At 44.1% G+C, this 24,264-nt stretch overlaps 2 protein-coding genes across 6 annotated transcripts; one reads left to right on the top strand and one right to left on the bottom strand.

Annotated features, from left to right (window-relative positions):
• Window positions 1-1,325: 1,325 nt before the first annotated feature.
• Window positions 1,326-6,117, bottom strand: RPUSD2 (RNA pseudouridine synthase domain containing 2). The gene is made up of 3 exons (XM_081507217.1): window positions 5,477-6,117; window positions 3,511-3,807; window positions 1,326-2,828 (listed from the first exon to the last, which is right to left on the bottom strand). The coding sequence occupies exons 1-3, from the start codon at window positions 6,101-6,103 to the stop codon at window positions 2,094-2,096; spliced, it is 1,659 nt and encodes a 552-aa protein (XP_081363343.1). The 5' UTR covers window positions 6,104-6,117; the 3' UTR covers window positions 1,326-2,093.
• Window positions 6,118-11,078: 4,961 nt separating this feature from the next.
• CCDC32 (coiled-coil domain containing 32) lies at window positions 11,079-23,124 on the top strand. Of its 5 annotated transcripts, none has more exons than XM_081507221.1 (4): window positions 11,079-11,208; window positions 12,648-12,903; window positions 15,802-15,958; window positions 19,113-23,124. In XM_081507221.1, exons 2-4 carry the CDS (start codon window positions 12,660-12,662, stop codon window positions 19,249-19,251), a joined length of 540 nt encoding a protein of 179 aa, XP_081363347.1. In that variant the 5' UTR covers window positions 11,079-11,208; window positions 12,648-12,659; the 3' UTR covers window positions 19,252-23,124. The 5 variants fall into 5 exon arrangements, with proteins under 5 accessions (XP_081363347.1, XP_081363348.1, XP_081363345.1 ...); XM_081507222.1 differs by having other exon boundaries at window positions 11,079-11,385; window positions 12,653-12,903; XM_081507219.1 differs by having other exon boundaries at window positions 11,079-11,385.
• Window positions 23,125-24,264: the final 1,140 nt, after the last annotated feature.

The raw sequence follows: 24,264 nt of genomic DNA, 5'->3' as shown, positions 1-24,264 counted from the left end.
TCCTTTGTAATAAACCATAAATCAAGAAAGGAAACTGTTTTCCTGAATTCTGTGAGTCATTCTAATATATGGTTGAACCCGAGGAGGGGGTTGTGGGAAATTTTGATTCACAGGTAACAATCTGGACCTGCCATTGTCATTTGAAGTGGGGACAAGTTTTGTAGGACTGAGTCCTTAATTTGTGGGATCTGACCCTATCTCTGGGTAGATGGTGTCAGAGGTGAGTCAGATTGTAGGATACCCAGCCTGTGTCAGAGAATTGCTTGATGTGGGGAAACCACCACATATTTTAAAAGTACAGAGTATTCTGTGAATAAAGAAAAGTGAGTTTTTCTTTTCTGGTATTTAAAATAAACACAGAAGCAGAGAGCAGAATGGTGATGTCAGGGGTTGGGGGCAGGGGGAAATAAGGAACTGCTATTCAACAAGTATAAGGTTTCAGTTATGCACGATGGTTAAATTCCAGAGACGCTGTACTGTGCCTATAGTTAACAGTATCATATTGTACACACTGATTTGTTAAGGGGCTGATCTCACATTAAGTGTTTTCACCATAACAAAAAAAATAAACAAAACTTTCGTGAGTCACAGGACACTGCCAATAAAGTGAAAAGACAACCTACAGAATGAGAGAGAATATTTGCAAATTATATATCTCTTAAGGGTCTTATATCCAGAATATATAAATATTCTTATAATTCAACAACAAGCCAATCCAAATTAAAAATGGGCAAAAAATTTGAATAGCCATTTCTCCAAAGAAGGTACACAGATGTCTAACAAGCATATGAAAAGATGTCTAACATTATTAGTCCCAAGGGAAATGCAAATCAAAACCACAATAATACTTCAATCCCGCTGCTGCTGCTGCTAAGTCGCGTCAGTCGTGTCCGACTCTGTGCGACCCCATAGATGGCAGCCCACCAGGCTCCTCCGTCCCTGGGATTCTCCAGGCAAGAATACTGGAGTGGGTTGCCATTTCCTCCCCCAGTGCATGAAAGGGAAAAGTGAAAGTGAAGTCGCTCAGTCGTGTCCAACTCTTCGTGACCTCATGGGCTGCAGCCTACCAGGCTCCTCCGTCCATGGGGTTTCCCAGGCAAGAGCACTGGAGTGGGGTGCCACTGCGCTCTCCTCAATCCCACTAAGATGATTATAATCAAAACAATGGAAAATAACAAGTGTTGGTGAGGATGGAGAGAAATTGGAACCCTTGTGCATTTCCTATGGGAATATAAAATGGTTCAGCTACTGTGGAAAAGTTTAGTGATTCCCCTAAAAATTAAACAAAGAATTACCATATGACCCAGCAATTCCACTCCTTGGTATATACTTAAAGAACAGAAAACATGTATTCAAACAAAAATCTGTACACAAATGTGCATAGCAGCACTATTCACAACAGCCAAAAAGTGGGAACAACCCAAATGCCCAATGAATGGGTATAACAAAATGTGGTATATCCATGCAATAAAATATTATTCAGCCATAAACAGGAATGAAGTACTGATGCATGCTATAAATTGGATGAAGCCTGAAAACATTATGCTAAACAAAAGACGACAGACACAAAAGGACACATGTGGTATGATTCCATTTGTGTGAAGTGTCCAGAATAGGCAAACCCATAAAGACAGAAGATTGGCTAATGGAATCAGGAGCTAGGTGAAAGAAGAAATGGGGACTGCCTGTTTAATGAGAATGGGTTTCCTTTTGAGTGATGAAACGTTTTGGAACTAATTAAGAGGTGAGGGCTGCACATCATTGTGAATGTAAGAAAGGCCACTAAATTGTATGTTTTAGAATGGCAATTGTGCTGTGAATTTTACTTCAATTAAAAAAAGAAAAAAAGAAACAAGTAGTGAGAAAACTAGACACACAAGGTATTAGAAAAAGAGCTCTATTTACAAACCAGAAAGTTCCCAAACTCTAGCTGGAGGGAGAGGAAGGAAGAAGGTAGCAAGTGTGAGCAGGTCCTTTAAGAGCCCAACTTCACCCCCGAGAAACTCTTGAGCACCAGCCCAGGTGGTCAGCTCCTACGACATGGCCCATTCCTGTTACAATCCAATAAATAATCCCTCCATTGGCCATAGCCCTCAGTGCTCTTGCCAGTCATCTTGTGCCCAGGCAGGCATTGGTGAATGGTACTCAAAGTCTGGCCCTTTATAGCGCAGGGCATGCAGGAACATCACAAGGTCCTGGGGCGAGGGATCCTGTGGCACTCTCCGGCACTCTGAACAGAGTGGGTCTGTCTCTCGATTCGCAACATCCGTTTTGGTTGTCTTCCCTGATGCCACAGGCGCTCCATCCAGATCCCGAGGGGCTGCTTCAACTGCTCCATTCATCTTCTGGGCAGATGCAGCCATCTCTTCTAGGTACTCCTTGCTGAGCTCTGAGGAAGGTGCTGTAGAGTCTGAGGGTCCTGGGCACAGGTCACCCCCACAGAGATCTAGCACATCCAGACTCTGTTTGGCCTGGTGCTCTGCCACAAGGTCCCGCAGTAGTTCCTCATCTGTCTTTGGAATGTGGCCACCTCGGCCTCGTGAGGGGCCCCAGGCGGCTGAGTTGTAGATGGGGTCATTGAGGATGGGGTGGCCCAGGAACTGGAGGTGGACTCGGATCTGGTGGGTGCGGCCTGTAAGTGGCCGGCACCGTACCACACTGGAGTGGCCATTGTAGCTCAGTCTCTGGAACACTGACTCACAGGGCTTGCCCTGAGGATCTACACGGCACACCCCTACCTTGTAAGACACCACCAAGATGGGTTCCTTGCAGGTTACTTCCTCCGCAGGGAACTCCCCCGCCACCCGGCACACGTACTCCTTCTCCAGCTACACAGGAGAGAAGAGGGAGAAAGTCAGTGCATGAAGCCCAAACCCTTTTCAGTGATGACAAATGCACCTGTATCAGACAGAAGAGGGTTCAAACCCCAGCTCCACCATTTGCCAGTTGCACAATCCTAGGCACATTACAGTACTCAGCTTCTTTAAAAGCCATTAACTTGTCTAGAAAATGTTTGCTTAGAAAAGCATTTATCTCAAAAGGGCTATTCCAAGGATTTAGTTAGCTGGGCTCTAACATACTTGGTACTGAGCCTGATAAACAGTAAACAATAAATATATTATAATCAGATCCAGAATTACAAGTCTCAAGACCACAATCACCACTATTTAACTCTTCTACCCAAACATCTTCCAACTCTGTTTAGAATCTTTCCACCAAGTAGACTCTCTCCACAGTCTTGAAAACCTTGCTCGGCCTATCAGCATTTAAAATTTTCAAAACAGCAAATTACCAAGAGAGGCAGTATATGTTATCTCTAAAGATCTTTTGAAACTTAAGAGATAATAACTTTTCTCTTGCACTGAAGGTGCTAACTTTCCTGAAGATGGGAAGCTTGAGCAGATAAACAAAAAGCCTCACTTCAGATCTAGAACTCAGTGACACCCTTTCAATGCAGAGCATTTGTGAGCCCAGAAGTGGCCTGCAAGAGGCAAACTCAGTTTGGCTCACCTGCCGGTCCCGAACCTGTTCATGAATTCTCTCTGAGACGGCTGCTGTTTTGGCAAACATGAGGACCCCGGAGGTAAGGCGATCAAGCCGATGCAATGGGTGTAGCTCCTTTAGTTGGTGCTCCTTGCCCAGGATGAAGATGACTGTGTTGTGTCGGAAGCGGCCACAGGGGTGGACAGGAATGGAAGAAGGCTTGTCTACAACCACCACATCTTCGTTCTCTGCTAGCAGGCGGATGGGTTCTGCTGTAACTGGTGGCTCATGCCTGTGCACTGTGTTCCGTAAGAAGTCATTGTCCTGCCAATGACACAGGCAACTGGTCAGCCCAGGGTCCAGCCACCTATGATCAGTCAACTTCACACACAACTTCCCCCCATCTTCCTTACTGGATGAAAGAATGGTCACAGTACATCCTTAAGCAAAAAAAGCGGTATAAGCAGTATACACAGTGTATTCTTATTTGGTAAACACACAGACACACAAGCAGAAGCAGGCATTGAAAAAGAGCTAGAAGGATATACCCAAAATGTTATATATCTCTGGATGGTGTGATTATGGATTTTGCTGTTCTGATTATTTGTATTTTCTCTACAATAAAGTTATATTTGACAATATATTTTTCTAAAATGAAGGGAAAAATCCTCCATAAACCTTCATTTATTGTGACCTTGAACAAACACCAAGCTGTAAGTCCAGAGATTTGGGCTGTAGACCTGGATTTGCTACAGGCTTACTGCATGCTCTGAGGCAAGTCACTTAACTTCTCTAGGTCTCAGTTCTCTTATCTGTAAAATGTGAGCATCAGTCCAGACCTGTGCTTCACAACTGTGACTGATTCAAACCACTCATTCTCCAAATGCCTTGCATCCCCTCACAACCATGGCGAGGCAGTGTTAATGACAGTGTCTGGTACCTCTTAGCTGTGATAGAAATTTAAAGAAGGGTCAAAGCACTGGACTACACAATTCTAGTCTCAATCTCTGTCATTTCACAGTTCTAGCCTATCAGGCTCTAGGATAAATAATTTAAGTGGAAGTTATAAGAACACGGGCTTCCCTTGTGGCTCAGCTGGTAAAGAATCCCCCTGCAATGTGGGAGACCCGGATTCGATCCCTGGGTTGGGAAGATTCCCTGGAGAAGGAAAAGGCTACCCACTATTCTTGCCTGGAGAATTCCATGGACTGTATAGTCCATGGGGTTGCAAGGAGTTGGACATGACTGACCGACTTTCACTTCACTTCACTTACAAGAACACAGGTGTTGGAGGTGGCACTGCGCCTTACCTCTGTGAGGCTGACCTTAGTTTCCTCGACTTCCTCACAGGCAAAATGAGGTGACAGTATCTACTCCACAGGGTTGTCATTAGAATTAAACGTTAAAGTACATAAAATGCGCAGCAGCACACAGTCAGGAGATATAAATGATAGTCTCAATTATCACTATTTGTACAGAGATCTACAATGCAAGGCAGAAAGTCATCAGTGCCAGTGCCACAAGACTGCATAAAAGGAGCTGTAAGAATTCCCTGGTGCTTCCCTGCTGGCTCAAACGGTAAAGAATCTGCCTGCAATGCAGGAGACCCGGGTTCAATCCCTGAGTTGGGAAGATCCCCTGGAGATGGAATTGGCAACCCACTCCAGTACTCTTGCCTGGAGAATTCCATGGACAGAGAAGCCTGGCAGTTCATGGGATAGCAAAGAGTCAGGCACGACTGAGCGACTAACTTTCACTTTCACAAGAATTCCAACTTCTGTGCCTTGGAAACACCAAAGTCGCTTTGATGGAGGGGATAGGGGGCTGAAGTCTGAAACATACAGGCAGTCTACCTGCGGAAATGGAGCAGTAAAAGAGTGTTACAAGTTAAGACGAGAACGCTTCAGAATGACCCCGAATTCACTCCGGTACCTATGCCCTAGTAACTGAAAAAACCATGCCCCATTTCGGGCAGGCCCCATCAGGACTCCACCTTGAGCACAATGCTGAGGTCCTGTACCGGCTCCTCGTTGAGGTGCAGGCGTCCCGCCCGGACAGCGGCCTCGTAGTAGGCCAGGGGCTGGGCTCTGAACTCCGTGCCGAAGACGTGCAGCAAGCTGTGGCCCACCCAGCGGCCTTTGCAATAAGTCCGGAAGTCAAAGTAATAGGGCCGCACTTTGCGCAAGCCGCCTTCAAAGTAGTAGCTGGTCTCAGCAAAGTGTTCATCACCGAAGCTAACCCCTGCCCGCCGCTTCTTCGGGGGCGGCACAACGCGCTCTCCAACTGCGCCCCGCCGCTTCTTCCGTTTGCCAGGGCCCGGGGCTGCAGCCGGGGCCCGCTCTCCGTTTCCTGAGGGCTGCTTCGCGTCCCCCGGGACCGGCCCCACTCCTGGACCCGCCGGCTCCGGGTGCCCAGGGGGCTGTTCACCCCTCGCGTCGCCGCCCGCATCTCCGTTTTGCTGAGCTGGAGCCCCCAGCCCGCTCGCTGCCTCAGCCCCAGTCGAGAGTCTTTCCGCCATGGGTCCCCAAGAGGTACCCCAAGTCCTGGCAAATGCGAGGCACCGGAGATTGGAGCACACTTGCCCAAGAACCGGGAGCCACAACCCGCCTGCCAGCCACATGACCCAGCAGCCGCGGCTTCTGGGTCGCGATCTGAGGGCGTCACTCGGCACCAACCAATCAGTGAGACCTAGTGCCGAGGAGGGACCGCGTTGAGAACAGGCGTGAAGGAGGTAGTTGAATGAGTTGAGAGCTGTAAGACTGACTCATTAAAAGTGTAGATTCCATGTAGATATGCTTGAAGTTCCTTTACTCTGGAAAAACTCTTGAAAGAGTTATTAATATTTCAAAACAAAACAAAATGAAGATTGCTAAACTCTGAATGTACTAAGAAACACTGCGTTGTATACTTTAAAGGGTGAGCATATTTTGTGACTTATAACACAATAAGGTCTTCCCTGGTGGCTCAAACGGTAAAGAATCTGCCTGCAATGCAGGAGACCCGGGTTCAATCCCTGAGTTGGGAAGATCCCGTGGAGAAGGAATTGGCAACTCACTCCAGTACTCTTACCTGGAGAATTCCATTGTCAGAGAAGCCTGGCAGGCTACAGTTCATGGTATCGCAAAGAGTCAGACACTACTGAGCGACTAGCTTTCACTTTTCGTAACTCAATAAAGCTGTCATATATGTAATTAAGCACACACAACCCAGAAAAAATATTTTTACATTTGTCCTTCTCCTTAACAGCATGAGGACTAGAGATCTCCCATTTGCCTTCCATATGCTCCTGTCCTGAGATTAAAACTCCAAGTGGATCAGAAGATGTATTTATCAGAATTCTTAAATGCAAAATACTGAAACCAACGCCAGTTAACTTTATAAGAGACGGAATTATTGAAAGGATATTAATGCCTCATAGGATTCATAAGAGAGCTGGAGAACAGGCTCAGAAACAGCCAAATCAAGATAAGCCAAGACCTCTGAGAACCAGCCACATGACAAAAGGGTGAATTTTATGGAGTGTGAATTATATTTCAATAAAGTTTTTTGGTTTTTTTGGTAAAGAGTGTTTTTCAGAATGTGTCTGAAACACAAACAAGGAGAAAGCTATAAGAGCGGTCTAGAGAGGGAGTCCTTGTGGAATTGTATAAAGCCTTGCTGCTCAAAATGTGGTCTGTGTATTAGCAACATGGGAAACATCCAGCAACGTGTTGGAACTGCGGAATCTTTTTCCTCTTCCCTTCAGACCCCCTGAGTGAGAATCTCCATTTTAACAAGATCCTCAGATAGTCTGACTGCATATTAAAGTTTGGAAAGCACTGACAAACTATGCAAAGCAGACTGTTTTCATACCCTTTGGACATCCAGCATCTTCTCAACACTCTTCTTTGTGTGGGGAATTTCCCACATTAAGTACTGTTTCCAAGAGATAGGATCTAGAAACTGATCTTCCCAGACTCCCTAGCAACTTGGGCATCCATCAACTGGGCTCCTTTGATCAGGCAGAGCCTTTGGTTCAGAGGCATAATAGCAGAGGAAGCAAGCAGTGTGGAATTCATGTCTGACAAGTTGGCATTGGAGGGATTTGTATATTGATATATGGAGTTATATTGGGGACTAACATGGGGGAAGTTCTTGTGTCCATTGCCCAGATGCAGTATCTACATTGAGTGGCACTGGGGTGCTCCCTGAGAAGTCCTTCACTGAGGTTTAGAAACTCCTGGCTATATAGACCCCAAGTCTGACTCTGGCCCATTTTGAGATTCTGTGAACTGTTTAACATACTTTAATCCTGTGGTCAACAGAATAGCCATTAGCCATATGTGGCTGTTTAAATTAATTAAACTGAAAGAAAATTTAAAATTCAGTTATTCAGTTACAGAAACTGCATCTCATGTGCTCAAGAATCACATAAAACTAGTGGATACCTTATTGGACAACTCAGACACAGAACATTTCTATCATTACAGAAATTTTATTGTACAGAGCAGCTTTAATTAATCCCTTTTACTGCTTAAACTGGCTAGAATGAGCTCCATTGTTTGAACTAAGAACTCTACCTAACTTACTATGATAAGAATTTAAGCCTTTATGAACAATGGGAAATTATCAAAGAGTTTCTGATGTGTGTATTTGTGTTTGTTTGTGTGTGTGATGATCCAATTTGTGTGTGTATGTGTGATGATACAATTTTCATTCCAAAAAGATTACCCTGGTTACCACTTGGAGAAGAGACTGAAGAGTGAATCCCAAGGTCTAGCTCCAGTTCAGTGTAGTCTTTGACCAAAAGGTTTCTAATTTAAACATTTAGATACCAAACAAATTTTGAACATTTGCTAAGCATCACTTGGCTTCAGAGATACAAAGGCAAGAAAGACATGGTTCCTGATCTCAGTGAAGGCCTAGGCTGGTTGAGAATACAAATAAAAAACATATTTGTACTAATCACACTGTGGGAAAACAGAGTCTAAGATAGAAGGATGTTGACTGCTGTCATGTGGCTTCCAAGTGTGAGCAGTCCTTGAGAAGAGGGAGATCATCAGGGCTTATGGTTTCAGCTTTCCAAGTGCAGGATCTGGTTTGGATTTATTCAGCACACACACTAATTAAACTCAAAGGACATGGATAAATCAGTAAGGGTGTGCTGTGCTCAGTGGTGTCCAACTCTTTGCAACCCCATGGACTGTACACTGCCAGGTTCCTCTGTCGATGGAATTTTCCAGGCAGAATACTGGAGTGGGTTACCAATTCCTTCTCCAGGGGATCTTCCCAAGCCAGGGATTGAAACTGCGTCTCCCGCATTGGCAGGTAGACTGTTTACCACTGCACCATCTGGGAAGCCCTATCAGAAAAGGTGACCATTTGTTAATTTACAACTGTCACTTTAAGTTGAAAGATGTATTCAACTTTACATCAGCCACTATTTGTGCCTACTGTTAAAGAACCCTCATTCTGGTGTCAAGATACATAAGAGGCCAAATATGAAATCAAGAGGGTATTTTTTGGTGAGCAGGAAATTAGAGAAAACTTCATAAGTGAGTTGAAAGGCTATGGAGCAGTCAATGAAGCACCCATAAATCTATGACAGTCATCCTTTCTATGAATCAGATGCTACAAGATTCATGTCACCAGGTCAGGCAACAGTTGGAGGACTCTGGGAAACCGCCCATCCTCATATATTCTCTATGAATAAGCACTGGCAAAATCTTGCCTATTATTTGCTCTTTTGTTTTCTAACTTTCTTGCTTTCCACTTCCTTCTGTTTGCATATTCTAAGAATGGTCATAAATGTAAGTAAAAGAGTACCTTATAGTTCCCTTTCACATGGTGGTAGTTATCACCACCATAGCCACACTGAGTAGCTTCAGACACATCTAGACACTATACCCTCAGCCAAGCTACTTCTACAGATGGGTGGCTATTGTCTTTTCTCACATATATCTTTGTGAGAGAGTAATAGGCCCTGGAAATTGGAGATCAGGTTGGGAGGGTTATGTTTCAGCGAACCCCTGAAGGATATCAAAGGTCATCTTCTTTGAAAAAAAAAAACCGTTTCTGACACACACCTCCCATGACCACTGGCTCCTTTATGTACTCTGGCCACATTTCCGTCATATTTCTACAATTCTTTGCTGTGATTTGTAAACGTATCTGTCTCTGTGGTGCTTCCTCCTAAGCCATAAAGCTAGGACCCATACCAAGTCTTACCTGTCTTGAATTCCCGCTTAACACAATGCTTGGAACACAGCAGGAGCTTGATGCCTATTGACTAAATTAATGTGGGAAAGCATCACAACTGGTGAAAAGGAGATGGATCTCCTGTGGGAGTAAGGAAAGTAATCGCCTCTGTCCCCCATTCAAGGTGCATAAGTTCTCTAATTTGCGTGTCGAACGTCTGAAATTTGGGGGGACCAACACCAGTCCAGAGAACTGCTGAGGAGACTAACTTGCTCAGGGAGCCAAGAAAAGTCAAGGCCTTGGAAATTGGGCTTCCCTATATTGTCACCCTGCTTATTTAACTTATATGCAGAGTACATCATGAGAAACGCTGGGCTGGAAAAGCACAAGCTGGAATCAAGATTGCTGGGAGAAATATCAATAACCTCAGATATGCAGATGACACCACCCTTATGGCAGAAAGTGAAGAAGAACTAAAGAGACTCTTGATGAAAGTGAAAGAGGAGAGTGAAAAAGTTGGCTTAAGGCTCAACATTCAGAAAACTAAGATCATGGCATCTGGTCCTATCACTTCATGGGAAATAGATGGGGAAACAGTGGAAACAGTGTCAGAATTTATTTTTTTGGTCTCCAAAATCACTGCTGATGGTGATTGCAGCCATGAAATTAAAAGACGCTTACTCCTTGGAAGGAAGGTTATGACCAACCTAGAGAGCATATTTAAAAGCAGAGACATTACTTTGCCAACAAAGGTCCGTCTAGTCAAGGCTATGGTTTTTCCAGTGGTCATGTATATATGTGAGAGTTGGACGGTGAAGAAAGCTGAGCACCGAAGAATTGATGCTTTTGAACTGTAGTGTTGGAGAAGACTCTTGAGAGTCCCTTGGACTGCAAGGAGATCCAACCAGTCCATCCTAAAGATCAGTCCTGGGTGTTCTTTGGAAGGACTGATGTTGAAGCTGAAACTCCAATACTTTGGCCACCTCATGCGAAGAGTTGACTCACTAGAAAAGACACTAATGCTGGGAAGGATTGGGGGCAGGAGGAGAAGGGGACGACAGAGGATGAGATGGTTGGATGGCATCACTAACTCGATGGACATGGGTTTGGGTAAACTCCGAGAGTTGGTGATGGACAGGGAGGCCTGGCGTGCTGCGATTCATGGGGTCGCAAAGAGTCGGACACGACTGAGCGACTGACCTGAACTGATCCGAGCAGGAAACACGTGGAAAGCTGTGTCCGCGCGGCTGGAACGCACTGACAAAGGTGGGATCAACCTGGCCCCCTGGAAAACAGGGGCGGAGGGTGTGTTCTCTACCGTATCCAGGCAACTACAGTCCCGCCCGTCGTTTCCGAAGCACTATGCGACTCACTTCCTTACCCAGCTGAGCTCCTCTCGACCAATCGACGCATAGAACATCGCCAGGTTGGGCGGTGGTTGGAGGACTCCCGGGATCCGTCAACTGGAGAATCCGCCTCCCTATTTCTTCCCTGCTGCCTGCAAAGAAACTGCGCCGAGCGTTTGCGGGCAGCTGGCAGGCGGTTGTGGTAAGGGGAAGAGAGAGGTGCAGGGTTGCGCAGCGTTTTCTATCCCTGGCTCCGGCTGCATTCCGAGATACCATAGAGGTGCCTCGGGGCCTGAGTCGTCCCGCCCAGCTAGTCCTTGAGGCTGGAGCGATTGAGGCCCCGGATCTGGACACGAGGGTTCTTTCTCCGCTCTGGACGGTACTTCCTAGGGGGGACAGGGGGACCGGGGCTCTGATGCTAGCAAAGGTTTGGTGTGGGTGGGTTCAAACGACTTCGGGATGGGAGTGGAGCCTCATTGTGACCCTTGGCATCAGTTCATACTGGGCCTCCGTCATATCTGGCTTTTTACTTCCGGGCCCTGCGCTTCCTGGGCTCTCGCTCCTGAAATTATTCAGATCTTTTCCTAAGCAGCCTTCCTAATCTCAAAGGTCCCTCCTGAAAGGAGGTGTCAGTTCATCCTGTAAGCCTAGTTATGAAAGCCCCAGGTTTTGTGGGTAGCTGTTCCCTCTTAGCTCTGCTCGTGCTATTTTCAGTATAGTCACAAACAGGCTGAGTTTTATCGGGTTAAAAACATGGCTTTTGGAGCCGCAGGGGTCTGGTTTCCAATCAAGGATTCACTCTATACCAGTAATGTGTCTTTGACAAGTTATGCTTCTGATCCTCAATTTTTTCATCTGTAAAATGATGAAAATGCCTATCTTTCTATTTTGTTTTTTTTAAATAAGAACATAGGCATATAGCTCAGTTTCTCCATGTAATGAGCCCATAGGCCAGTACTCTGACAGACAGGTTTCACCAAGCAGCATTTTTATTATCCTGGTGTACTGTATATGGAACTGTGCAGGACCTTTAGTCTGTGTCCTATTGAAAACAGAATTTAATTGGTCGAGGACAGAGTGGTTGCATCTTGGAGATCTTTGGAGGAAAGTGCAGGACGGTTGTCCTCACTGGAAATATCCCAGAAATACCTCTCTGTGTGTGCTCACACATGTGTGAAACATCCATAATGTACATTTACCATTTTAACCATTTGTAGATGTATTGTTCAGTGGCATTAACATTATCACACAACCATCACCACCATTCATTTCTAGAACTTCCCAAACCAGAACTCTGTAGCCATTAAACAATAACTCCCATTACCATCCCCATCCCAACCACCATTTTATTTTCTGTCTCTGTGAGTTTCACTGCAGAGACCTCATGAAAATGGAATCATTCAGTCATTCAGTCTTTTGTGTTTGGCTTATAGAAATTCTATTTTAAAAGACAAACTTCATTATGAAAACAACCCAAGTGCAAAGCCAGAAGAGAAACCCAATTACCCTTTTGTCATCTTTTTATCTATAACATAAGAATGTAATAGAAGACATTTTAAATTTTGTTAGGAGAAACTAATTAAAAGGCTATAACCTTCCTGCCCAAGTCAGTTTTTATTCACTTGAGGTTCTGTTTTTCAGTCCAGATTCCAAATGAAAATGTTTGAAAGCATTGACTCTACAACCACAAGATCTGGCCCAGATCTTTGGGCTGAAATCTGTTCCTGCCTGCCACATCCTGACCAAGAAGACAGTGCCAGCAATGCCTTCTCAGACTCCTTTATGGATTCTTACCCTGCAGGCACAGGCCAGAGGGAGGCCCCACACTATGCTGCACAGCCAGCTGTAAAGCCTTGGGCTCCCTTGCAGGATTCAGAAGTGTATTTAGCATCTTTAGGTAAGTTAGATGGCTTTTTTGTTTGTTTGTTTAAATCTGAAGCTGGAGGTTTTAAGGAAGCATGTTGAAGTTCTGTGACATCAAATCTGGTTTTCTATTCTTAACTTTTCTTTTTGTCCTCACCACATGTATCTGTCAGATGTAATTCTACAGGGGGTTTCAGGTTGGTTGTTGGGAAGGGCCCCCTTTTCCCAGTACATCCTTTAAAACAGTCTTTGTCATCTCTGGCCTCTGTTTCATCTAAATTTTGCTTTATTTGTTAGCATTCTGCAGAACACTCTTACCTACTCTTAGTGGCTCATGTATTCAGGTTACCCAAAAGTGTCAAACGTTATGCCTTCCTGAAAGAAAAAGGTCATGGCCCCAGGGCTCCATTTGGATTTCTGATGCTACAGTTTGAGAAACTGTTATATTTAATAGAATGATTGTTGGGATGGGAGTATATTGACATGATGGGCTTCCCTGGTGACTCAGTGGTAAAGAATCCGCCTACCAATACAGGAGACTCGGGTTTGACCTCTGGATTGGGAACATCCCCTGGAGAAGGAAATGACAACCCACTCTAGTATTCTGACCTGGGAAATCCCATGGACAGAGGAGCCTGGTGGGCTACAGTCCATGGGGTTGCAAGAGTTGGATACAACTTCCTGACTAAACAAGAACGTATTGACATAAAGTTCATTCTTCCTCTTGTTAGCCATTTCACTTATAAAATATTTCCTGAACACATCTTCACTTATCTTTATGGCCTTAAGTATTTAGAGAGACTCCTAACTCAGGAAAGAGATTCAGATCATCCATTGATAGGGGAAAGACAAATATCAGTCTTGGACAGGATTGCCAAACTTCAGAATTGTGTTACCCTGTTTTATTAAACATCCATGAGACCCATCAGCGTGTCACAAAGCCAAACCTGGGAATAATTATTTGAAGAAGGAAAGACAATTCTGGAAGAAGCTTTTGAGGAAGGAAAGAAGAGTCAGAATAGAGTTTACGTATTGCTAAGAAATGTCTTGGAGAAACAAAAAGCATTTGGTTAACGATGTGAAAGAAAAAAAGATACGAGAAAAACACATGTGAAATGATGGCTAATGAAAAAGATGAGGGTATAATGTGAAATTTGTTGGGAAGCCATCAGAAATAGGATAGTCATCCATGCAGCAATGGCCAAGAAGGTTAACATTTCTGTTGTGGTAGTCAGAATCTGTCTTCAGTGATGGTAAGGAGAAGAAGCAACAGTCTGAGGAAGCTGGAGAACCAGATCCTCTGGCTTGTTGGTGCTGTGTGTCGTGGGTAAAGAAGAATCTTTCATGGAATCAGTCATGTCTTTGATTGGTGAAGACTGGTTCAGAAAGTTAAAATTCCACTCATCTTTTCTAAAATCAGTTAACATGATTAAAATGTCCTTCCTTGAAGAAAGTAAGAGGCATTTCTGTTGCCTATAGCAGAGTCTGGGTGACAATGGCAGGCAGGTTTGAAGGATGCAAGGGTGCCTGTTTCTGCCTGATCACACCTAACTAGGGACTCAGCACACAGAGATGGGAAGACTTTTTCCAGCCCCAAAGACTACTTCCCACCTTGACAAGGTCTGACAATATAAAGATTGTTTTTATTGCCAAATAAACTTATATCAGAGAATCCACTAAGAGCAACAATTAAAAAACTTTTAACCAATTCAACGTGAGATATACATAATCCTTTTCACATCCTCCTGGAGAGAAAAAACTCTTCAAATATTTAACATTTATCAACTGTAGGTTTTGTGTTTTTTTTTTCACATGATGAGCTTTTGGTGGTAACTTGTAGCAATAAAATGTGTTTGTTTTGATCAGTGGGTTCTAGTTGATGTGGCTTGCTTAGAAATGAAAACCAGATTGCGAATCATAAAATTTCTATTGGTCCTAGGCTTGATGTCCACCTATCCCCTCCAAAAAGCCATCATTTACCCATTTATTATAGTTGGAGGCAAGACTAAATTAAGGCAGAAGACAAATGGTGATACCCTTTCTTGGATTCTTTATTCTTAAATATTTATTTATTTGACTGCACCAGGTCTAAGTGAGGCACCCAGGATCTTTGATCTCAGTTACACCATGTAGGATCTAGTTCTCTGACTAAAGATTCAGCCTAGGCCGCCTACATTGGGAGCTTGGATCCTTAGCCACTGGACCACCAGAGAAGTCCCTCTTTCTTGTGTTCTTACTTAAAATGCAAGGAGTAACTAAACATGTATCGTCAGGAAGCCATATGGACCACTCTCACAGGGATTATAAGATTTTGTTTTTATTAAGGCTCCAACATTCAGACCACAAGTAGAACAACTTTCAGAAAAAACTGTTAGGAGATTCCTTTTCTTTAATCAAGAATTTAATCACACATCGTGATCTTAAAGGTCTCTTATTATTGTGTTCTCATCAAGTTAATTTTAGTGTCTAATGAACCGTTGAATCTCTCTCCATTTCCTCTGATTCTTTCTCACGAGGTTTGAAAACCACTTTATGACACCGTTACGGAAAAAAAAAAAACCAACCATTTACTCCTCAGAGAAACTATTTTCAGGAGTTGAAAAAAGACAACAGTATACACATCACACGCCAGAGAAAACAAGCTTTCCTTAGAGAGATACCTGCTGGGTTTCTGTGATTTCAAAGCAAACATGCCATCAGTTTATTTATGAGAATCTATAGTTTTCCCTTTTCTGGAGTTAAACATTTGTTTGATACAATGTATAGTGAAGATACTGTGAAGGAAAAAGAAAAATGTACATTTGTCCTTAAAAAAATGAGAGCAATGTGCTTGTACTCATCAATAAGAATTTTTCAGTTGGCATTTTGCATTTTAGGTTACTTTTGTTTCATATTCAGTTTCCTTGTTAAGCTCAACTTCCTCTCTCTTTAGAGAAGAAACTGAGAAGAATCAAAGGTTTAAATCAGGAAGTGACTTCCAAGGACATGCTTCGAACCCTGGCCCAAGCAAAGAAGGAATGCTGGGACCGGTTCCTCCAGGAGAAGTTAGCATCTGAGTTCTTTGTGGATGGACTTGATTCTGATGAGAGGTAACTGATTCCTAGTCCTGCTCCAGGCGATAGTCTGTTTCACCAAAAGCATTTCTCTTCCTCTAAAGAAGTCAAGGAGAGTGACATCTGAGTCCAGATATAAGTTGATATCAACAGCAGCTTTTCTGAGCTAAATATCATCCTTTTTAAGGTTGCTTTATTTGCTCTTAGTCCAGTGGCAGATTTTTGAGCAAGGATATTTTTGCCAAAAAGCAAATACCCCATCTACATCTTGATCACAGGTTGAACAGAGTTGAGAATAAACCATCGTCTTCATTTTTAAGTACACACTGCACCTGAGAAACTAGTCATCAATCAACAACTGGAACCAAGTCTTCTTACCTATGAATCTCCACTGCCTTACAGAGTTCCTGTCATATTGTAGACACTCAAATTTGTGTAGCACAAATGAATGAATTTCTTAAGCATCTCTGGTGTGAAGGCACCGTGCTTGATGTCATGGGCATGAAGGGGGATACGTAACGATCTAGATCTAGACCCTTCTTTTGGTCCTCAGAACTAGTTTGGGGAGAGAAGAATATATATGAAGACATACCTAACAAAACGAGGCAGCATAAGAGCCAGATGAGCAGAAGTGACAATGTGCTTTAAGAGTTGAGACCATTGAGCTCCCTTTGGGCTCTAGTTTTGTACCAAAGGGAAACAGTATCTGCAGGTGGGCCAGATGCAGAAAGGAGGAGAGGGCATTCTGTCACAAAGAGCAGGATGATGCTTGACACTGGGCACAGGAGCTCTGCCACTTACTGGGTGAGTAACCCACGTGTGCCTCAGCCTCCTGCTCTGTGAAGCAGGAGTAGTAGCTCTTACCGCATAAGGTTGTTATGAGCCTTAAATGAGTTACTGTGTGTAAAGCACTTACAACTTGTGCCTGGCACAGGGTCAGTACAAAGTGTTAGCTATTCCTAATATTATTCTTCCTAACAGAATTTTGAAACTCACTAAGAAATTATTCAAAATGAAAATCAGTGAGCGAAATAAAAACCTGTATTTTAACACAAGGTTTTAGGGGACTATGACTTCACCTACGTTTACAACCTATCATTAACATTGATTTTCAGAGTCCCATGGTATCAGATGAATACTGCTGCTGAAATCATGGACAGTATGTAAATAGAACTTCATAGTTACATTTTATTTTTTAACTTGCAAAGTATTTTCACTGACATTATCTCAAATACTCAAGGTGGGCCCAGATCCTTCAGAAATCAGGATGGCATCTAAGGTCAGGCCAGCTACCCTCCAAGGGTTCAGAAAATAATATAAAATTTACTCTTTTCTTTTCCCAGTAAACTGACCCAAACACAAAAGATGAAGATGCACCGATTCATGAGCCACTAATAATTTGGTATTATATTCTCTCCCCTCTAATATTAATATTTCCTTCCTCTCCAGTTCTGAGAAACAAAGACAACTTTCTCTTGCATAATTCTCAAATAGGAATTCTTTTTCTCTGAGATCAGCACCAAGACTCAAGTTCATGTTTCTGTGTATTTATTAATACCTAAAATAATGTGGTTTTCCCTTCCTTGTAGAAATAACTGGAACCATTTTATGAAACGTGTGGTAGATGAAGATTAAATACCCGTATAACGTTGCCCCAAGCCTACATCTGTGAGAATGCTTCTCTCTGTTCAGAAAAAGCACAGGAAACAGATATGCATTTGGTTTTAAACCTGAAAGTGTATGTTTTAAGCACAGGCCATTGTAGTGAAATTGTGTGTTTTTTCATGTATGTGAAGACCAGATAGGTGACCCCTCCTCATCATATGCTTTCGGCAAGGGAGCAATGGGCTGGGAAATCGTACTGTCCACAACATGATTCCCCCGTTGTAGGTGTCTGAAATCTGCTGGTTACGGCCTTATTTCTTGGCTTATGACTTTTTGCTGTTGAAGAGCATAGAATGAGCTTTACATTATTTCCAGTCATTTGTACTTTACTGTGAATGTCTAATACCTTTAGGGGAGGATCCTGGATGCTCAAGAAAGGTGGGCGGGGATACTTCCCCCTCTCCGCTGTGCTATGCTTGGTCGCTCAATCATGTCCGACTCTTTGTGACCCCATGAACTATAGCCTGGCAGGCTCCTCTGTCCGTGGGATTGATTCTCCAGGCAAGAATACTGGAGTGGGTTGCTGTGCCCTCCTCCAGGGCATCTTCCCAACCCAGGGATCAAACCCAGGTCTCCCGCATTGCAGGTGGATTTTTTACCATCTGAACCACCAGAGAAACCCAAGAATACTGGAGTGGATAGCCTATCCTTTCTCCAGGAGATCTTCCTGACCCGGGAATTGAACCAGGGTCCCGCATTGCAGCTGGATTCTTTACCAGCTGAGCTACCAGGGAAGCCCTCCTCCTTCCCACAGATCTAGACAAAAAAGAGCCCCCTGGCATAGTGGCCATTCCTTTGTGGGGGACGTTGCTACTCAGATGTTTCCATCTTGGCATCTTGCTATAGAATAAACTAAATAAACAAAAACACCCAAAAAACCATACTTAGTGCAACTAAGTGCTGTAAGTATAATTGAGCCTCAGACTACTTCAGGTATCAGAGATACCAAGATGCTCAGGTTTCTGCCTTACTAATACAGAAGACATAAGAGATGTGGGTTCAGTCCCTGGGTTGGGAAGATAACCTGGAGAAGGGCATGGCAACCCACTCTAGTATTCCTGCCTGGAAAATCCCCATGGACAGAGGAGCCTGGCGGGCTACGGTCCATGGGGTCACAAACAGTCGGACACAACTGAAGCAACCTAACATGCGGTAATTTGGTATTTATTTGAAATGTTTTCTCCCCTTGAAAATTTCTCTTCTCTCCAGTTTGGAGGAAAAAAGACCAGACAGGCATAGGCTCTTCAGCTGTTCTCATCAAATCTTCAGAAACTGCATTTGAAGGGGTCCTAGTGCTGCTTATCGCCCAAGTGCCCACCAGGGGGTAAATTATACCATGGCGCTGCCAGGATGCACAGCTGTCAGAGGAGTATTTGTACCCCCCACCCCATGTTAGCAGTGAAAAACAACTGTAGGAAGAAATTGGTGGTGGGTGGGAAGGCAGTCTTGGAGTATCTGAGATAATCATTAAGTAATTAGTCAGTGAAGTCTGATGCAGTCACACTTTCCTCCTCTTCTTTCCTAGCACCTTGGAACATTTCAAGAGGTGGCTGCAGCCAGATAAGGTAGCCGTCAGTACAGAGGAGGTCCAGTATCTGATTCCTCCAGAGTCACAGGTTGAGAAGCCAGCACCCGGGGACGAGCCAACAGCAGCAGAACAATAAATTACACACATACACACCCAGCAGCTGTCTTGGGTCCGCAGGGAACAGCAGAGCACTCACTGGCGGCGACAGAGGCAGCAAGGAAGTATCTAGGGAGGGAAAAAGCCCAGCTTTCCACTCCACCAAGCACGAAGCCACAGCCCCCTGAGGATTTGCCAGGACCTGGCATGTGTGACTGTCTTGAGTAAAGTGACTGACCCAGTGTACACTGGATCGAAGTACCACCTTATTCTATGTCTCACAGCTTGTCTGAGTTCTGTCGCTGCAGGTGAGAAGTCTGCTAAGAACCTAGTAAAGGATGAAGTGTGGTGGTATTTGGAAAAACTGATGCCCTTGTGTATAATGCGTAAGTTAAACAAGCTGTACTTTTTCTTGCCTCTTCTGAACGTTCCCGCCCATGTTCCGAGTGTTCCATTGGTAAACTGTCAGGGGTGTGTAGGGTCAAAGAGAGTGAAGTCTGCCTCCCTGAATCCAAGCCCCAGCTGGGGCTTCTCTGCCAACTCCATAATAAATATAGGGACTTTAGGAAAAAGAGGCTGGGCTTTTCCTTCATCTGATCTGTTTCTTGTGGGGAAAATGAACGAAAGAAGTGTGAAAATGTTGGTGTCTCTGTGTATACATGTATATATATTTTTAATCTCATGCATGGTTTCTCCCCTAACTTCCTCTGATGCTTAAAAAGACCCAGGTTCCAAATTAGACATTTAAATATGGTGTTGGTATTTGAAACCGCTCCTGAATAATTCCATGCCTGCCCTTGTGGCCACTTTCCTGGCTGAGCCTGTGCTTCCTTCCTTGTTTATGGTGTTCTTGTTCAGTTTGTATCGCCCACATAAAACTCTTCTCATCAGACTAGCCGTGTGTGTGGTGTTATTAACCCAATTCCTCCCAGAGAGGTGCTTCCAGGCAGTGAGGAGTTAAAGACAAATGCACGTCAGTGCAGGAGAGCTGATGACCTCTGCCAGATTACTGGGGTTTTTTTTTTGTTTTTTTAAGATTTGTTTATTTATTTATTTATGGCTGTGCTGGGTCTTCGTTGCTGTGAGCAGGCTTTCTCTGGTTGCAGAGAAGAGGTCTACTCTCCAGTTTCAGTGCATGGGCTTCTCTTTGCAGTGGCTTCTCTTGTGGAGCACAGGGTCTAGGTCATGTGGGCCTCAGTAGCTGTGGCACATGGGCTTAGTTGCCCCTGAGCATGTAGGATCTTCCCACAGTATGTAGGATCTTCCCACAGTGGGGATTGAACTGGTGTCCCCTGTATTGGCAGGCAGATTCTTAACCACTGGACCACCAGGGAAGCCCTGCTAGATTCCTTTCTTAACACGTGCCCTCTGACAAGCCAAACTTTGGTGCTATGAGGGTAGGAGCTCTGAGTTATGGCTCCAGTGGAGCTTCTTTTTGGGTAATAGGTCCCAAATCCCTAATGATAAACAGGTAGCCATAAAAATCTCCAGCGAACATTTGCTCATTTCTAAATCAAGTAGATTTAGAAATTTTGCCTTGTCCAAAAGGATGGGAACCAACCAGGTTATATGAACATTTTTTGTCATAATTTCCTGATTTATTTTCCTGTTTTTTTGCCATTGACTACTGGTGTTAACTTTGTTCCTACTGCCTTTTATTAGTAGGATGTCTTTGACAAAGTGAGTGACCCTCTGTTCCCCAGACACTTGGAGGAAGCCAGACACTGACAATCATCTGGTCCTGGACTAAGCTTGCAAAGTATTCTGCCTGGTTCAGGTGCCAGCCCTCACTCTTCCTACAGAGCATCTGATGGCTTTCAGATGAATGGATAGGTTTAAAAAGGAAAGGAAAGAAAAAAAGATTTTCCTTCTCCTTGCATGATAAACAAAATTATTTTTCCTCAGTAACAACAATTTAAGAAGAAAAGCAGTGAGGTCCGAAATATTCTCCCAAAGAGCAACTGCTCATTGATGGTTAGAGAATGCTTCTGAAGCAGAAAACAGTGTTACTCTCATTCAGGCAGGATTCCAACTTTGCCTTTTCCCTTCCTCCCATTTTCTACCTAAGTAACAGGAATCTTAGTGTGAAAAAAGGTGGAGTTGATTTAGAGGAACTGAGAAGGAACTGTAGGCCTGAAAGGTGTTTAGCCCAGGGTGAAAACCAGGGGCTGGTGTGAGGGGAAGGCCCTGGACCTCTGGCTGCCCTTTCACTTCACTCTTCAGCAGAGACAGGCTTCCACAGAAGGGAGTCCAGTGGTTTGTAACTATGGTTTCTTAATTGGTTTAGAGCTGACAACTTAAGTGATTTGTCTAAAAACAAGGTGAAACTATTTACCCCAAAAAAAATTTGGTATTAGTTTCCAAAGCTAGCTTTTTAATATAAATTTAACTTAGGCAATGGGTGTATCAGTCCTAAATTTGAAACCAAGAGTCTTGGGTGCTATCTTTATCCATGCTGTGGCTTACTGTGGGATCGTAAATTAGTCAAATGACCTCTTAGTATTCCAGTTCCCTTTCAGAAATGAGACTAACCATAGGAAAAATTCTATTGGCCAAAAATGCTGATCTGTTTCCGTTGACCCTGGGAACTCCCAAGGAACTCCAGTTAAGACTTCCTCAAATCAGTAAAATTTATGAGTTGAGAGAGCCTTTCTTATCGCCCTTAACTTTCTTCCTTCCTCTTGTCCTTAATGAAATAGAGAGAGCACATGGAGCAATATTTACTGCTAAACCTTAGTGGCAGAGAAGGTCAATTCCCAACAGGGTAAAAAGGTCATGACTGGGTATATCCAGAGAAGGTTGGGTTGGAGCCAGGGAGATAAGGTAAGTGACTGCCGCTGTCTCTCCTGGCTCAGGGCTTGGCAAGATCAGTGCTGGAATGGCACAGGCTTGCGTCCAGTACCTGCTCCAGAAATAGGCTCTGGATGGAGCACAGCAAGTAAACAAACATCCTACCAGCTGTTGCCGAGGTGTGTCCCTGTCAGGCCGGCCTGCCTACCAGGACTGTTGTGGGAAGAGGAAAGATGTCCTGCAGCTACTCTCTGGCCTTGCCTTGGAATGAGTTCCCCAAAGCTAGGAACAGCTCCAAGCACGTAAAACAGCTGATATTTTACTGAAAATTCCAAACTCTCCCAACCAGCTTTGGCCCTACCTCAGTTATAACATTCAAGACAGGACCCAGCCATAGCTATCTCAGGCTTGTGGGAGGGCTGTTTACTTGAACCTAGTGGGCTATTTAAGGCGTAGATTCATTTCTCTAACCAATATTTGTTGAGCCCCTGCCATGCTTCAAGCACTGCGCACAATGGGGAATAAAATAAAACTATCTTCCCACGTGGGTCGATGGAGAGGGTGATGCAGCCTGGTTAACTGGTGCTGGAGGGCCTCAGCACAGGCACAGAGTGCTTTGAGAGCATATGGGAGGGAGAGATGAGAGCCCTCAGCCAGTTAGGTGGGAGGTAGGAGGAAGATCAAGTTAGGGAAGCTGAGTCCAGAAAAAAGAATAGCAGCTGGAGAGACAAGCAGTGTAAGAGCCCAGTGGCAGAGAAAAGTCCCAGAAGAGGAAAACAGCAAGTACAAAAGGCCAAAGAAAGTTTGGATACTGGCAAGTGGTTCAGGGTAGCTGGCGCATAAAGGACAAGGAAGGCAGCATCAAAGGTGAAGTTGGAAATTAATAAACAAGGCCACGTGCGATGGGCTTATAAGCCATGTTCAGGAGTTTGGAATTTATTTGGGGAGCAACAGGGAGCTAAAGGGTCATTTTAAGAGGGGCAGTGACAGGATCAGACTTGCATCTAGAAAGATGGTTATAGCTGCCATGGGTTTGATGTCTTTAAATTGATGAGGGGAACACAGATTCACACTTGGCAATGATCTGTCAACATGAAATAATAAAATCAGATGGCTTTGTGGTTTTTCTGTGTTTTTATTTTCTAGCTTGATTTCTTTGAAGTTGTTTTTTCACTACTATAGAACAAATAGAATCATGTACTGCAGCTTGTATTTTCCAAAGATAGCCATATCAATATATCACATCCCACACGTTCATCTTACAGTGTGGTGTGGACACTCTTCCGCTGAGATGTGGGGTCAATATTCCCTCCCCTGGAGCCTGGTTAGACCTATGTAACTGCCCTGCTAATAGAACACAGCACAAATAATGTGACTTCTGAGGCGAGGTCATAAAAACATTCCACCTGGGATCTCTCTCTTTCTCTCTCAAAATGTTCCTTGGTAGTTCTGAGTCAGCATGTGAGAAATCTGGCAACCTCGAAGCCTCCATACAAGAGAGGCCCGGCAGAGAGCCAGAGGGGCTTCCACAGGTTAGCCCCCAGTTGTTTGAGTCTTCCCACCCCAGTGATTCAAGTAAGTTCAGGCTCAGCCTTCAAACCACCCCAGCTGACTCCAAGTGGAACAGAGACAAGCTGTCCCTGCAAACCCTATAGATTCATGAACAGAGTAAATGTCATGGTTTAAGCCACTACGGTTTGGGTTGGACTGTTACTCAGCAATAGATAACTGGTACACATAACTTGGACTTCTCTGATGGCTCAGTGGTAAAGAATCCACCTGCCAGTGCAGGAGACACAGGAGATGTGGGTTTGATCACCGGCTTGGGAAAATCCCCTGGAGGAGGAAATGGCAACCCACTCCAGTATTCTTTCTTGAAAAATCTGAAGGGCAGAGGAGCCTGGCGGGCTACAGCACTTAGGGTCGCAAAGAGTTGGACACAACTGAGCACGTGTGTACACCATAACCTAGGTTTCAGATTTTATAGCTAATTTGAAGTATTTTATTTGCAGCCCCTTTTAGTTTCTGATGGTTACAAAATTTTAATACTTACGCTGGATGTAGCATGGAGGGGAACAAAATTGGGTGCAGGCACCAGCTGTGAGGTGGTTGCAGTTCCCTAAGAGGTGACAGTGACTTGAGGACTTGTATTTCTACTGAGGATGAACAATGCTGCAAGAAAACATCACTGCCACCTTAACAATGAGGAATAGCCAGATAATCTACAAAATCATAGCTTTTCTTGAGCCCTCAGAAAGCTGAG

The sequence above is a fragment of the Giraffa tippelskirchi genome, chromosome 7 (assembly GCF_054371585.1).
Source record: "Giraffa tippelskirchi isolate mGirTip1 chromosome 7, T2T-mGirTip1v1.2.pri, whole genome shotgun sequence".
In the NCBI taxonomy this organism is placed as follows: domain Eukaryota; kingdom Metazoa; phylum Chordata; class Mammalia; order Artiodactyla; family Giraffidae; genus Giraffa; species Giraffa tippelskirchi.
Note: the sequence above shows the minus strand (reverse complement) of the source record. Positions and strands in the feature narration are given on the sequence as shown.

Excerpts from the sequence above, each read along its gene's own strand:
- RPUSD2 (XM_081507217.1), bottom strand. The coding sequence starts at position 6,103 with ATGTGGCTGGCAGGCGGGTTGTGGCTCCCGGTTCTTGGGCAAGTGTGC. Across the intron at positions 3,808-5,476 it reads ACCTCAGCATTGTGCTCAAG|GACAATGACTTCTTACGGAA; the intron begins GTGGAGTCCTGA and ends TGTCATTGGCAG. Across the intron at positions 2,829-3,510 it reads AACAGGTTCGGGACCGGCAG|CTGGAGAAGGAGTACGTGTG; the intron begins GTGAGCCAAACT and ends TCTCCTGTGTAG.
- CCDC32 (XM_081507218.1), top strand. The coding sequence starts at position 12,660 with ATGAAAATGTTTGAAAGCATTGACTCTACAACCACAAGATCTGGCCCA. Across the intron at positions 12,904-15,780 it reads AGTGTATTTAGCATCTTTAG|CTCAACTTCCTCTCTCTTTA; the intron begins GTAAGTTAGATG and ends TTCCTTGTTAAG. Across the intron at positions 15,959-19,112 it reads GGACTTGATTCTGATGAGAG|CACCTTGGAACATTTCAAGA; the intron begins GTAACTGATTCC and ends CTTCTTTCCTAG.